Source organism: Alexandromys fortis, unplaced genomic scaffold, assembly GCF_014885135.2.
Source record: "Alexandromys fortis isolate MF-2015 unplaced genomic scaffold, M_Fortis_MF-2015_v1.1 scaffold_295, whole genome shotgun sequence".
Lineage (NCBI taxonomy): Eukaryota > Metazoa > Chordata > Mammalia > Rodentia > Cricetidae > Alexandromys > Alexandromys fortis.
This window is the reverse complement of record NW_026068169.1, coordinates 999,172-1,014,301: the sequence shown is the minus strand read 5'-3', so window position 1 is coordinate 1,014,301 and position 15,130 is coordinate 999,172. Positions and strand designations below refer to the sequence as shown.

The 15,130-nt window shown below is 43.9% G+C and overlaps 1 protein-coding gene across 1 annotated transcript; it reads right to left on the bottom strand.

The window, feature by feature from the left end:
* Positions 1–40: 40 nt before the first annotated feature.
* Positions 41–14,388, bottom strand: Apex2 (apurinic/apyrimidinic endodeoxyribonuclease 2). The gene is made up of 6 exons (XM_050128334.1): positions 14,231–14,388; positions 13,544–13,627; positions 12,402–12,582; positions 11,749–11,895; positions 10,995–11,064; positions 41–1,209 (listed from the first exon to the last, which is right to left on the bottom strand). Exons 1-6 carry the CDS (start codon positions 14,382–14,384, stop codon positions 292–294), a joined length of 1,554 nt encoding a protein of 517 aa, XP_049984291.1. The 5' UTR covers positions 14,385–14,388; the 3' UTR covers positions 41–291.
* Between the last annotated feature and the right edge of the window lie 742 nt (positions 14,389–15,130).

Here is a 15,130-nt window from a genome sequence, read left to right as displayed (position 1 = left end):
ACAACTTTCTAGATTACATCAAAATATCCACTCAACATGGTACACTAAAACAAAGACTTTATTTATGAATGAATAGTGTCCAGCAAGGGCAGAAGGGATTTAAATTAGTTCCCTGTAGAGATGTGAGAAGAGGAAGAAGGCATTAGAAGGGAAGGGAGAGAGGGAAATAAGAGAAGAAGAAGCAGAGAAAGAAAGGAAGCCTCAGGGAGAAGACAATTTCAGAGACAAGGACCTGGCATCAGACCCTGTACATGGGGTAACCATGCCAGACATCCCTTGGCCTCAGTTGTTTCAGCTGGGCCTGCACCAGAGAAAAAAGTTACAGCGAGCAGAGGGGTCACTGGGAGGACCTCGTGGCCTAGCACACATGTAGAACTGGCGGCCCAAGTTGGGTCCTGCTTTCTTCACAGTACGCATCACACATGGCTCCCTATGGCCTCCACAAAGGGGCATAGGGGAGGGCCCACTCAGCATAGACTTCCAGAAGGAGGTCCGTACTTCCTTCTCATTTTTGGCCTCTGAAACCTTGACTTTGTCTTCCACCACTGTGGCCACTGTCACCTCTTCTGGAGTCTTTGGGATTGTAAGAGGGCCCACCAGAGGCAGGCTAGGTAGCCCCACATCAGGAGAAGGCTGGGGAAGGCTAGAGGAAGGCTGGAAGTAACTCATCAGGTTTTTCTGGTTCCTTTGGGAGACACCTTGACTTTTCCGAGGTCTGGTTGAGTGCATGCGAGCTTTGCTTGGGTGTTTCTGTACCTGGATTTGATGGCTGGGCTGCAGGACTGTCTGAACTCGTACAGGTTCTTGTTCAAGAGGAACTAGGAAGCGAAGAATCTTGAGCTGGGTACCTGCAAACTCAGGGAGGAAGCGGGTACACAGAGCTGGGCACTGTTTTGCTGGCACACAGGACACATTCAAGACAGCTCCCACGGGGCAGTGATCAGAACCCATCACATCAGGGAGCAGGAAGGAGGACTGGAAGATATCTATGACCAAGCTCCTGTCTCCTAATACATAGTCAAGTCGAGAGCCATAGTTGAGATGGCGTGCACCACTGACCACTGACCAGCAGGTGAAGGCCCTCTCCTGTTTTGGATGGAACCAGCGGTAGCTATCCATGAAAAGCCCTATGTGGGATCCAGCCTCCATCCCTGGGCTACTGAGCAAGCCATCCATCCACTTACGTCCTGGGTCCTCTTCAAAGCACTCCTGGGGAAGGAAAAGTGAATTAAAAGCCAAAACTAGATCCTTAAAATAGGAAGAAATTTAGACTTAACTGCTTCATTTCACGAATAAAATTTGGTTGTCCTAAAGATTCTTGGTTTAATGCCATACAGTCCAGACCAGGCAGAGCTAGGCTTTGGTGTATTTTCTTTTCTTTTTTGCTTACTTTGTTACATTTTATGAATGCGTGTTTTGCCTCCCTGTATATCTGTGCACCATGTACATGCAGTATCCATGGAGGCCAGAAGAGGTTGCCAGGTTCTCAGGAACTGGTGTAACAGACAGTTGTGAGATGCCATGTGGGTGCTGGGAATCTAATCCAGGTCCTCTGCAAGAGGACCACGCACTCTTCACAGCTGAACCATATCTCTGACAAGCATGAGCTTTTAAATAAAGAATGTTAGAAATCAAAGCCTGGGGTTGGAGAGAAGGCTCCGTGGTTAAAATGAGTACTACTCTTGCAGAGGACTTGAGTTTGACTACTCTTGCAGAGGACTTGAGTTTGGTACCAGCACCCATATAGAAATCTCAACCCTCTCCCCCGCCCCCATCATTCCAGGGAATCCAATGTCCCTTGGCCTCTGTGGACACCTATACTTATGTGCAGATACCCCCATAAGACACATAATTTAAAATAAAAATAAATCTTTTGAGAAGTTCCTGTTTGTCTTTCTCTATTCCACATTATGCTTACCCTGACATAAAAGCCCCATCTGAAGGTCTGTTGTTTGCTTAATCAAAGGAATTCCCAGAAATACTTTACAAAAGATTGAAAAACAAAACCAAGCATGTTAGTTACACCTGAAATCCCAGCACTTAGGAGGCTGAGGCAGGAAGCCTGCCACCCTGGGTATATTGTAAGACCTCATCACAATAAATAAAACTGGTGCCTCTAGAGAGAAGTAAGCCAAAATCAGGAGTTGGAAGAATGCTACTCCATGCCAATCGATTTATTTCATGTGTCAATGTCCTCACTGACATCCCTCCTCCCTCTGGAGCTTGGGGGATTCAGGCATCCATGTCTGATCCCTGATCCACCTGCCCATGCATTTATCCAGTTCTCCCACTTACACACCCACTGATTTGGTGCAATAACAAAATCACAGAACAGCTGTTTAGTGGCGGAACTGACACTGGGGCAGAGTAGATCTTGGTAACAAAGGCTGTTACTCTGGGGAAATGATCTGGAAACAAGAGGTGAAGCCCATGTGGTAGTAATTTCAGAAGAGGAAGTGCCAAACTGAAATAACAGCTCTGTCATGGGCTTGCGCAAAATATCTAAATGACCCGAGGAAACACCAGACTGAAGATTCTAGTAGGTGAGACTGCCACTGTCCATGAAGTAAAAGGTGATGGCTACCGGCACTAGCATGGTGCCAATGAGGACGTAAAATGCAATCGCAATAACATGGCCGGCTGTGGGGACAGGGTAGAAAAGGACAAGAAGAGCAGCTCTGGAGAGAAGCTCGCACTTGGCAGGGTCTATCATCTTCGCCATGCTGCCACCCCGCCACAATAACCAAGTTCTGCTGAGAGCCACACCTGTGTTTCCGTGGCTCTCTTCAACACCAGTCAAGTAATCCTCCCATGCCCCCTTTCTGAAGCACCTCCAGAGATGACTGTACCATGTCAACACTGACCACGCCTTGGATGTTGATATACAGTTTTTGTTTTCATCCATACTTTCTAGATAATTCCGCCTCACAGCAAATCTTAGAAACTACCACTTTTTTCCCCCAGGGAGGACCGTATAAACTAACCCTTCCCCACATTTTGACAGCCAGTGAAAAGTCTTGGTCTGACCCTTGTCTGTGTTAGGGCATTAGACCCCCACCCCAAACTTTCCACCTGGGAACCCAGTGCCACGCTGGCCCGGGAAGCAGGTAGACCATCTTCAATCTCCTTCCTGTCCTACATTGCAATTCCTCAGACTCACCCCCAGCCCTGGGGCAGAATGCTTACAGGAGATGGTCCTCCCACCTTACTTTTACTCCCCGTAGACTCCACCACCAAGCCTTGAGGCAAACCTAACATCCCTACTTTCCGTGAACCCCTAAACCCCTACCCTATCAAACCCTCTACTGCTCCTTTGTGTCAACTGCTGATACCTAGAGACCCTTTCTATTTGGTTGCCCAGTGTCCACGCTGATCTGGAAAGCAGCTGGATCATCTTGCCCTCCTTCCTGTTCTCCACTGTAATTCTTCTGGTTCCATCCTCTGCCCTGTAGCAGACATTTGCCGGGGCCGATCCTCCCACTCTGTTTCAGTTCCTTAGGTACTCCACCAAACCATGCAGCAGACCCAGTTTGCCTCCTTCCTGGAGACCCTTTCATCACCCCTTTCCTATATGTTAGTCCCCAATACCTAAAAACACTTTCTACCTGGAAACTGCACTGGCCACACATGGCAGGGATTCAATTAGTTGAATCACAGCGTAGTTCCTCTATTGCGATCTCTTCATTCTCAGCCTCAGCCTGGAAACAACCTGTGGAGAGTGCTCCTCCTTAGCCACTGGAGACTCCAACTCTTGGTTCAGACCTAGGGTCAACCTAGCCCATTCATGCCTGCCTTTCTAAATAATTCTTTGCCTTACTGCAACCTATTTGACAGGTCTCCTCTTCCCACCACACCTCCCAACTCCCTGTGAATGCTATCTCTAGGTGTGAATAGTATCCCCTTGGTTCTTTCCTGAAGGTGCTCTCAGTCTTTTCTCCTAGTCCAACACACTGTGGCAGAGTGCCTGAGCAAATACTATCAAGCAATGCACAGCCATCACACTTTCCTAAGATCCAGCGATGGCAACAGAAACCAAGGAATGGACACTCACCCAAAAAGGGCAAGACCAGATAATAGCACCTATAATTACAATCTTTCTAATCCCCAATGCCTAGATACCAACTTAAAAACACAGTAATACCCAGGACAGTGTGGCTCCACCAGAATTCAATAACTCTTACTATAGCAGCCCCTGAGAAATGTAATATACCTGGAACACAAAACAAAGACTTCAAAATAGCTATGATAAATTATGTCCAAGGACCTTAAAGAAGGCATAAATCCCTTAGTGAAGCCTGTGAAAACACAGTGGAATCAAATAATAAATATACTTCAAGACCTGAAAGTAGAAATGTCGGGTGCTCCGATTATGAGCGGTACGAGTCTCACAAAAAAACCCTCAAACTGAGATAAAACTGGAAATGAAAAACTTGAACAGGTTAGGAACTTGAACAGGAACCTCAGAGGCAAGACTCACCAACAGAATATAAGAGATGGAAGAGAGATTCTCAGGCTTTGAAGACACAATAGAAGAAATGGACACATCTACCAAAAAAAATGTTAAATCTAAAAAACTCCTGACACAAAACATCCAGGAAATTTGGGACACTAAGAAAAGATCAAATCTAAGAATAATAGGAATAAAGAAAGGAGAAGAAATCCACGTCAAAGGAACAGAAAGTATTTTCAATAAACTCATAGAAGAAAATTTCCTTATCCTAAATAAAGAGTTGGCACGGAATAACCAAAACACTAAACATACAGAACAAAGAAAGATATTGAAAGTTGTAAGGGAAAAAGACCAAGTAACATATAAAGGCAGACCTGTTACAATTACACCTGACATCTCAGGGAAACTCTGAAAGCCAGAAGGTTCTGGTCAAGCATTATGCAGACCTTAAGAGACCAAGGATGCCAGCCTAGACTACTATACTCAGCAAAACTTGTACTCACAACAGGCAGAGACATTCCATAATAAAACCAATTAAACAGTATATATTAACAACCTTCTTCAGGCAATACCTTCCGTATTTTGTTGTTGTTGTTATTCAGGATTGTTTGAGCTATCCTGGGTATTTTGTATTTCCTTATGGGGCTGAATATTGTCCTTATAATTTCTGTAAAATTAATTGTTGGTATTTTGATGGGAGTGCATTGAATCTGTAGATTGTTTTTGGTAAGATAGGCATTCTTCAAATATTTCAAAAACTAGAGAATATGACATTTAAAATGTTTAAGAATTTAGGACTTTTCATGACAACCTGCTCTTGGCAGCACCAATTACTTCAAGAGGAAAATGGACATCTAAGAGGCTTCTTATGGAGTTGGTTAGCCATTTGGGCAAAAAACTGCTCTTGCCCGGACTGCTTGATGAAATGGACATGCAGGACCCACAGAAAAATGACTGCTGAATTTGCCTAAAGGTAAGATGATCTTTTCGGGGTTTGTGCTTCATAAAAGAGTCTGTTAGACACAGAAGAAAGTGACTGACAAACTGTCAAAATAGGCGAAACTGTCTTTGACATTTCCTGCTTCATGGAAATGTCTGCCAGGTACTATGCACCTGTGGGCTAAAGATGGGTGCCTGCAATGTTACAGAAGAACTTTGGGTGAGTGTCCAGGTAGCGAGATGTCTCTGTCATTTCTAGAGTTTTGGAAGTTGCTTACAATGCACTTCCTATTAACTTAGGTATTATATCTTTCTGGAGTCTTTGATGGAATTAAAAAATAGAAAGTAGTTTATAAATATTGTAACTGTAATTCTTGCTTGATACCTGTTTTGTTATATGTAATTTTACTATGTTAAAGTTAAAGCCTTCCTTTTTGTTTAAACAGAAAAAGGGAAATAGTGTGGGAGGTCCTTCTATGTGTTGCTTTTATTGGTTAGTGAATAAAAAAAAACTATCTTGGCCTGTGATGGGGCAAAAGAACAGAAATAGGCAGGGAAAACTAATGTAAATGCTGGGAGAAAAAAGGCAGTGTCAGAGAGAAGCCATGTAGCCCTGCTGGAGCTGGACGAAACTTTACCCAGTAAGACACAGCCACGTGGTGATACAAAGATTACTAGAAATGAGTTAAATTCACATGTAAGAGTTAGCCAATAAGAAGCTAGAGTTAATGGGCCAAGCAGTGATTTAATATAGTATCTGTGTGGTTATTTCGGGGCTAAGTAGCCAGGAACCAATGAGTTGCCTCCTCCTTGCTACAACTGCCTTATTCCCAATCTCAAATTGTACTACAGACCTATAGTAATAAAAACAGCATGGCATCGGCATAAAAACAGCCATGTTGACTAATGGAATAGAAAGGAAGAACCTAATGCAAGTCCATAAACCTATGGGCATCTGATCTTTGATAAAGAAGCCAAATATACATACCAGAAAAAAGAGCATCTTTCACAAACAGGGCTGGTCAAACTGGATGGTTACAGGTAGAAGAATGCAAATAGATACAATACATACTTAACGGCCAGCATAAAACTCAATTCCAAATGGATCAAAGACCTTAATATAAGGTCAGATATCATGAATGTGATAGAAGAGAAAGTGGGGAATAGCCTTGAACTCAATGGCTTAGGAGAAGACTTTATGAACAGAACACTCAGGAGAAGACTTTATGAACAGAACACTGATATAGTACAGGTACTAAAAACAACAATAAATAAGTCCTCATCAGAATGAAAAGCTTCTGTATGGATACCATCATTCTAACAAAGTGGCAGCTTACAAAATGGGAAAAGATCTTCACCAACTACATATCATAGAGGACAAATAGCTTTAACATATAAAGAATTAAAGAAGTAGACAAAATATAACCCATTTAAAAAATGGGGTACAGACCTAAATAGAAAGATGAGACACAAATGACTGAAAAACACTTAAGAAATCTTTAACATGCTTAGTCATAAGGGAAATGCAAGCCCAAACCATTCTGAGATTTTATCTTACACTAGTCAGGATAGTCAAGGTGAATCAAACAAATGATAGCTCACACTGTATAGGATATGAAGTAAAGGGAATACTCATCCCTCTATTGCTGATGGGAGTGCAAACCTGACCAATCACTATCCCAATCAGTGTGGCAATTTCTCAGGAAGTTGGGAAAAGATATACCTCAAGCTCTAGCTACAGCACTCTTGGGAATATACCCAAAGTTCTCTACACCCTGCTACAGAGATTGATGTAGGAGGTCCTTCTGTCTATGTGTTGTTTTCATTAATGAATAAAGAAACTGCTTTGGCCTGTTGATAGGGCAGAACTTAAGTAGGCGGTGAAGACAGAACTAAATTCTGGGAAGAAAGCAGAGTTGGAGAAATGCCATGGAGCTGCCAGAAACAGATGCTGGTAATTTTACCCGGTAAGCCACTGCCATGTGGCGATACACAAATTAATAGAAATGGGTTAAATTAATATAAGAGTTAGCCAATAAGAAGCTAGAGCTAATGGGCCAAGCAATGATTCAATTAATACAGTTTCTGTGTGGTTATTTCGGGGCTAAGCTAGCCATGCAGCTGGGATGAACAAGCAGGCCCTTCTCCTACTAGAGACACTGCTCATCCATGCTATGTTCACTCCTGCTCAATTTATAACATCCAAAAATTGGAAAGAGCCTAGGTGTCCATCAACAGACAAATAAATAATGAAAATGTGATAAATTTACACAATGGAGTATTACTCAGCTATTTAAAAATAAAATCATAAAATCCACAATTATATAGATGAAACTAGAAAAATCATCTGGAGTGAGGTAACCCAGACCTAAAAAGACAAATACAGCACGTATTTACTTATATGTGTATGTTAGTCTTTAAGCTTTCAATGGGCATGCTAGTTATAGAGTAAGGGATTAGGAGGGATGGAAGTATTTCCTAAGGAAGAGGAAATAGAATACATAGAATATAGTTATGGTTATGGAGAGATGGGTGGGAGGTGGGGTTGGGTGTGATCTGAAGCAAGAGGATTAAATAGAGATAGGGAGAAAAGAGGAAGGTAAGAAAGAATATATTGAGTGACAGCTAAGACTAAAGGCAATCCAAGTTGTCATATTAAACCTACTACAGTATAAGCTTATTAATATATACTCATAAATGAAAGAAGTATAAATGAAATCACCAAATAATGGACAAGCAAGCTCCAATTAGACACCTCCTGCTAAGAATTGAAACCTCCAGTACCAGGAATGGGTTACATATAATTGAATTGTTGACCAAAAGAGCCCCATGGACACCTTCACACAATTCAGGCTATTTCCAAGGTTATTGATTGCTCTTTACAAATCGAGGGTAAAGCCCTATTGTCAAGACAGCACAAACATATCTCATTGAACACAGAAAAGTCAAGCTGGTGCCTTACGAAAGCCAGTACTCTGCACATTACCAAAGGACAAAGGTAATTATCAACTCAGATATAAACCCACTGATAAACAATGGTGACCTGAATGCACGATATACTCTTCTGTAATAGTAGCACAAAAGTCCTGGGAGTAAGCAACCACTTTCTGATTGGATTTACCCCTGTCTGACACTACCCTGGTGGCCAAGAACCTGAGGCTAGATAGTCAGGGACTTGGGGGGAAACTAAATACCATTGTTCTGCTAAAGGAATATAGCAATATAATGACTTGTATACCCATTAGTGCCTTGACCAGCTATCATCGGAGGAGCTTCCACCTGAAGAAAATGGGAGCAAATAGAGACCCACAACTGGACAATGTGTAAAGTGACAGATCATGGAACATTCAGTCCTAAATAGGATATCTTCATCAAACCCTTCCCCTCAGAGCTCAGGGAGATATGCAGAGGACAAAGAGGAAAAATTGAAAGAGCCAGGGGGCATAGGAGACAGAAAGGAAACAATGCCACACACACACACACACACACACACACACACACACACACACGAACTCAGAGACTGGGGTAGTTTGTACAGGGCCTGCACAGGTCCAAGCCACATGGGTTCCAGCACTGAAAGTGGGAAATGGACATCATCGCTAACCATAAAGCAATCTACAACAGACAACTGCTTACAAAGGAAAAATCAGTTTTCTACAATAGAATCTCACTGGATATGTTAACCACACCGAAGGGAAGGCTCCATGCCAAGCAGTAGGTGGCCAACACCAAACATGATGGTACTTTTATAGATTTTTGAGCATTTTTTTTCTTTGCTGGCCTTTTGCTTACATATTATGCTTTCCAATTTTGTGTTTTTATGCTTTCTCCGTGTGTGTGTGTGTGTGTGTGTGTGTGTGTGTGTGTGTAAGGAGGGTATACAGTTGCATGAATAGGGAAAGAGGGGAAGAGCTGGGAGATGAAGGAGGGGAACAATAATCAGAATACATTGTGTAAAAAAATATATTTTTAATAAAATAAAAGATCCTAATTCCAGAGGATCCATCCCTGAACCATTGAGGAAGGAATGATGAAAAGCTTCCACAGGCCTTGATGGGCTTCCCTATTCCACTTTCAGCACAAACTTAGGCAGTGAAGTTTCCATAAAACCCAAAAGCAGGGTTCAAAGAACTGGACAGCTCAACACGTAGAGGTGCAAGAAGACAAACCAAGACTCATCCATGTGTTGGGAGAATGACTTACCCAACTCCACAGGAATGGAAGCTGGCACAAATGGCCCTTCCAGACTTTCCTCTGCATGTATTTCTTCATCTGTCTATATTATTTCAAACATTCTTTATGGATAATCGTTAGACTTAAGTTAGAGTGGCTGTCTGAGTACTTGCTTTGCTCTAGCAAATTAACACACAGATGAGGTCATGGGAACCTCAATTTATAGTTCAGAACTTCCAACTGTGACTGGGTCTGAAGTGACAGTTTTGGAGAGTAGTCCTCAACCTGTGGGGTCTGACCATGTTTGGGGCATATAAGAGTTAGCCAATAAGAAGCTAGAGCTAATGGGCCAAGTTAACTGAACAGTATTAAAGGACAACTAGCTGATGTGCACAGATGCAAAGCTGTCGGCTTGCTTGGAGGCAAGGAGAAATCTCCACCCCTTTTGAGCTCACAGGAGTCTTCTGTTGGTTATTATAGGATGAGAGCAGAGGAAAACAGGCAGTTTGCTTTTGTAGCACAGCAGTTTTCTATGAGATGGTCAAGATGAGGACTTCATATAAATTCTAAAGCAGTGCTTCTCGAGCTTGTGTCTGTTGTAGGACTTTTCAAACAAACCATTACGTGGGTCTACACCTAAGAGATTCTGATTCCATTGTTTTGGTGTAGTATTAAGGTATTGATAGGTTTGCTCTAATATGCACTTAAGGGTTACGGAAACATTGGCCTATAGGGAATAAGAGGCTCATATAAGAAAAAGAAGAAAGAATACACTAGCAACCTACATATTCATTAATGAACAAAAGGAAAATAGAATACACATACAGAATACAATACTATTTTGCCAGAAAGAAGAATATATATATATATATATAATTTGCAGCAAATGAATGGAACTGAAAGACATGAAAACAAGGGAAGCCCAGAAAGAAAGATGTCATGTGATGTCACTCATGTATGGAAGTCTAAAATGTTGATTTCATGGAGCAGAGTAGAGCAGTTGTTACCAGAGTCCAGGAGAGGTAGGAAGAAAAGGAGAGAGTAGCTGCTTAATGTGAACAGCTTGATAGGAAGATAAAGACCTAGCAGTGTTCCACAGTATAGGAATAGGAAGAGCTAGCGATAAATTATTTCACATTTCAAACCTTGTAGTTCAAAGAAGTTTTCATTGTTTGCCCACACAGAAAGACAAATGTTTAAGGTGACAGATTAGGCAATTTATCCCATTTGACCATTATTCACGCCAAAATATTATATGATATTCCATAAATATGTACAATTTTTACATGTAATTTCAGAATAAAAAAAGGATACATTCAAACCAAGCACTGTTTTTCCATAAAGGCACCTTTGGTGCCAAACTCCCAGTACTGCATGGGATACTTGAAGGAACAGAACCAGAGAGGGGCCTAGAGTTTCGAGGGAGCCTTACCAGACTGCCTGCGTCACAGTGGTCAATGGGCCGATGAGCTGTATTCAGGTCCCCCAGGATTATCACATGGCTGAAAAACACAACGTGGGGTTGTCAAATGGACATTCAAGAATGAGGAGTCCTATGTACTTTCCCCCCAGGTCTGAGAGCTTGGAGATGCAACCTCCCCCTAGAGCTTTTGCTACCAAATACTCATAGCAGTGCGCCTCTTCCATTCTCCCAGCTGGACACTTCTGGACACTTCTCACGCATGAGGAACCGAATTCTGAGCAGCAAAGCTGACACTATTCCATATGCTATGAATGCTTCAATGATCTCTATCTAAAGCCATCCTTCTCGTCCTTCAAAGCTGAGCTCAGACACCACTGCCTGGAGGAAGTGCCCCTTGATTACTTTAACCTAGTCCCACTTTTTTTCCTGTCCATCCTTGGAACTAGGCACTTTACCACTCTTGCCTCATTTTGTCCTCAAAACTCTTCTCTCGGGGTAGGCGTTTGGAAAAAGAGAACACGGATCACAGCTGCCCTTGAGGTTTATGGTAAGCAAAGAGCTTGGAGTACAAAGACAGTGCTCATGTCACTTTACTCTGTCCCCACAGCTCTTAAGACAGCAAGGCCTGTTCAGGTTAGCACGACAGTGTTCAAAATTAGAGGGTAAAGGAACTCAAAGACAAAATGCTATATCCTTGGAGCACGCCACAAGGCGAGTCACCAAGATGAACTCAACCAAGCCCCGCTGCCTAGATTTACAATACCTGCCAGCTGCCACGAGCGCTTCTGCTCGGATCTGCAGCAGGCGATAGAAACGCATCTTGAAGGTCAGCCGCTCAGGCCTCCCAGGATCCGCATGAGGACAGTACACATTGATGAGAGTCAAGGTCTTCTCCTTCCCTTCCAATGTGCTGGGGAGAAAAGAGCCCCCACACAAAGAGTTCAGTTCTAAGACTCCCCGTCCACAGCTACACCATGCAGCTCCCAGTTAATGGTTGCCCATGGGATAGAAGGAAAAGGGTTAGAGAGACACAAGCAAGCAGGCATGAGCAGGTCTAGGGGATAGGCTCTGGGTGAAGTAAGGAGGGCTTAAGAGTCCAGGTAAACTGGGGGAATAATTCTGCCTTTCATGAAGATGAGATACCCAGAAAGAATCCAATTTGGAGCAGTGAGTTCTGTGCTGGCTAAGCAGCTTTTGAGTAGCCTGTGGTAATTAGCTGTACTCCCACTGTAGAGAGGGGAACACAAGGCTCAAAACGAAGCATGATTTGCCAGGATCATTTAGCCCACCCAGTACTAGAGTCCAGGAAGGAAAGTTTGGGAACTATAGCAACTGCATACCTATAAGATGGACCTTATATTCTGGACACTGACTAGAACCAGAGATAGTCTGTAGTAGGAAGATACAGGCTATTACCGGATCTTGTGCTGGGTAAGGACGGCCCGGCCCTCACTATCCAGAACCCGGAGTTCCTCTTGGGTGAACTCATCCAAGTTTCCATAGCAACCAACATCCCCATTCTCGGTGGCAAACACACCACTCAGGCCTTCTTCAGCAGCCACTGGGGTAGCACTGTCCTTACAAAACGTAGCCACACCTGGGGACAGATAGAGTATTCTGAATGGGATCAGCAACCAAAATACTACTGTACAGCCTGCTCCACTCCAAATGGACCCATACAAGGAATAGTTTTTGATATCAAGGGCCATTATATGGCTCTGTAAAATCTGAAGCAACTAACCCATACCCTGAGGCCTCAGATTCATGTAAAAAAAAAAAAAGCAATAGAATGGTCAGGCAGTGGTGGCACATGCCTTTTATCCCAGCACTTGGGAGGCATAGGCAGGAGGATCTCTGTGAGTTCAAGGCCAGTCTGATCTACAAAGCCAGAGCCAGGATAGGCTCCAAAGCTACACAGAGAAACCCTGTCTCAAGTCTGGTAGCCGGGCAATGGTGGCACATGCCTTTAATCCCAGCACTTGGGAGGCAGAGGCAGGCGGATCTCTGTGAGTTCAAGACCAGCCTGGTCTACAGAGCTAGTTCCAGGACAGGCTCCAAAGCTACAGAGAAACCCTGTCTCGAAAAACCAAAAAAAAAAAAAAGCCACAGAATGTTTTACTTTACAAGAACAACAACAATGTATATTACACAGATACATGACAAATGCTGATAAAATATTGGCTATTAGTATTAACACATGCATAAATGTCTAAACCCTTGTAAGAGCCTAGAAAGTAAACATTAACCTCATTTTCTAGATAAGAAATCTGAGATACAAAGGCAAAGTAACTTTCCAGCGAACACACAGCTAGGAAGTGAGCCGCGGCCTGAACCCTAGCAGTTCAGCTCCAGAGCTCACCCAATTTTTACTGTACTTCTGAGGGCCAAAAAGATAATCTGGTACATAAATATTAATGTAACCTCAGATTTTATGCAGCTTTAGCTCTGGAGATGAAAAGTTGGAATATATTACCTTCTCGTTAAATACCCAAACACTTCACTGCTACTTGCCCCCATCACCAACACTAAGTTAAATACCCCCAGAAGACCCCATTTACCAGAATAGCCACTACGGCTGCGGCTGAAGCTGAAATAGGAGTTATAGCCCTCAACAACAGCCAGGGGCTCTGTCAGTACATCTCCTGGGAAAAAAAAAAGTAATACAAAGTCAGAGGTAAAACTAGCACCATGGACCCATGAAAGACTAGAATAACAGTTACAGGCTAGTTACTAGCGTACTTCAGAGCCATAACTGGGGGGAGGGAGTGTTTATGATGACAGGAGCTCGAAACATGGAAAGGTCAGGGAGGGAAATGATATTCAAATTAGATGGGAAAAACTGAGGAGAGCGAATCAGAGCTAAGTCTTATGGTCTAGGTGATGTGAGGACTGCTGGAAGGATGCTGGCAGTGGGAATTAGAATACTGAGATAGGAGCAGGGATGGAGAACTAAGGAATCTGCCTCGGGGGCGTGGAAGGAGAAAATTCAAGGCACGGAGTTGGGGCGGTAGAATGGGCGGGAATCTGTGCACGAGGGTTTCAACTGGGAGAGCAGAACAGGGGTGGGAATTAAGGGCACTAGCTGGGGTGGGGGTTTAAACGGGAAAGGGATTTGCACTTTCGGGTGGGTATAAGGGCAGGATTCTAAGTATCGATAAAAGGAAAAGTGAAATGAGGTGGAGCAGGAAGCGAAAGTTAGCAGGAGAAGAAAAAAAGGTAAAAATCCTGGATTCTCGAATGCTTACTGGTCACTTTGGTCTCCTGAAGACAAACAATATCGGCATCCAACTTGTCCAAAATGCGTCGCAAGGCTGTGGGACAGTTGCTGGGTCCCTGGCATGTCAGCCCTTGCAGGGGACTCCGGATCCCATTGATGTTCCAGCTTACCACACGCAACATTTTGGTAAACTGTCCCGTTTCACCAAGCAAGCTTAGGCGCGGAAATCCATGGCCACCTCCCGGAAGTGAGCTAGAGCTCCTCCTTCCACGCCCGTGTGCGCAGGCGTTCTCACCTGGTCCCCCCGCCCCCTCCGCGACGGCAGGACGCACGCAGGGCGGGGCTTCGAGTTCAGTTCTCACAGGCGGGAGACGGAACTAAGGTGGAAGCTGTAGGAAAACCGGGCTTGGTCGTACAAGCCTATAACCCCAGTACTCAGGAATCTGAGGCACGGGCAGTCATGAATTCATGGCCAGCCTGGGCTACATAACAAGACCCAGTCCAAAGCCTGTGAAGAGTGACTGGTGAGAAGCGCGTCCCTGGTTGGGCTCCAGAAGAAAATTCTGGCCGCATGCTGGCCTGGACGCCCGAGTCTGACTGCTGTTCTCGACACAAAAGTCCCCTTGATGCGTCAGGTTACTTACAAATGGGATTTTGTCACTTTGTCAAAGGGCGGGCCTCTGGGAATTCAAATTCAGCCAAAACCCTGCCCCCCATCGAGGCAGAACTCCAATTTAAGTGGGCGGCCCCTGGCGGTGGCTGAGTGGCCTCAGCCCCTGGTGTCCTTTGGGCCATGGCATAGAGAACTTTTTCAGTTGGAAGATGGAGCAGTTAATTAAGAACCTAGCTACTACGGTAAGGCTTAGGAGAATGACCTCTGTTTTTACTGAGCCTGGAGGCAGGAGACTTCCTCAAATCCTCCCTGTAT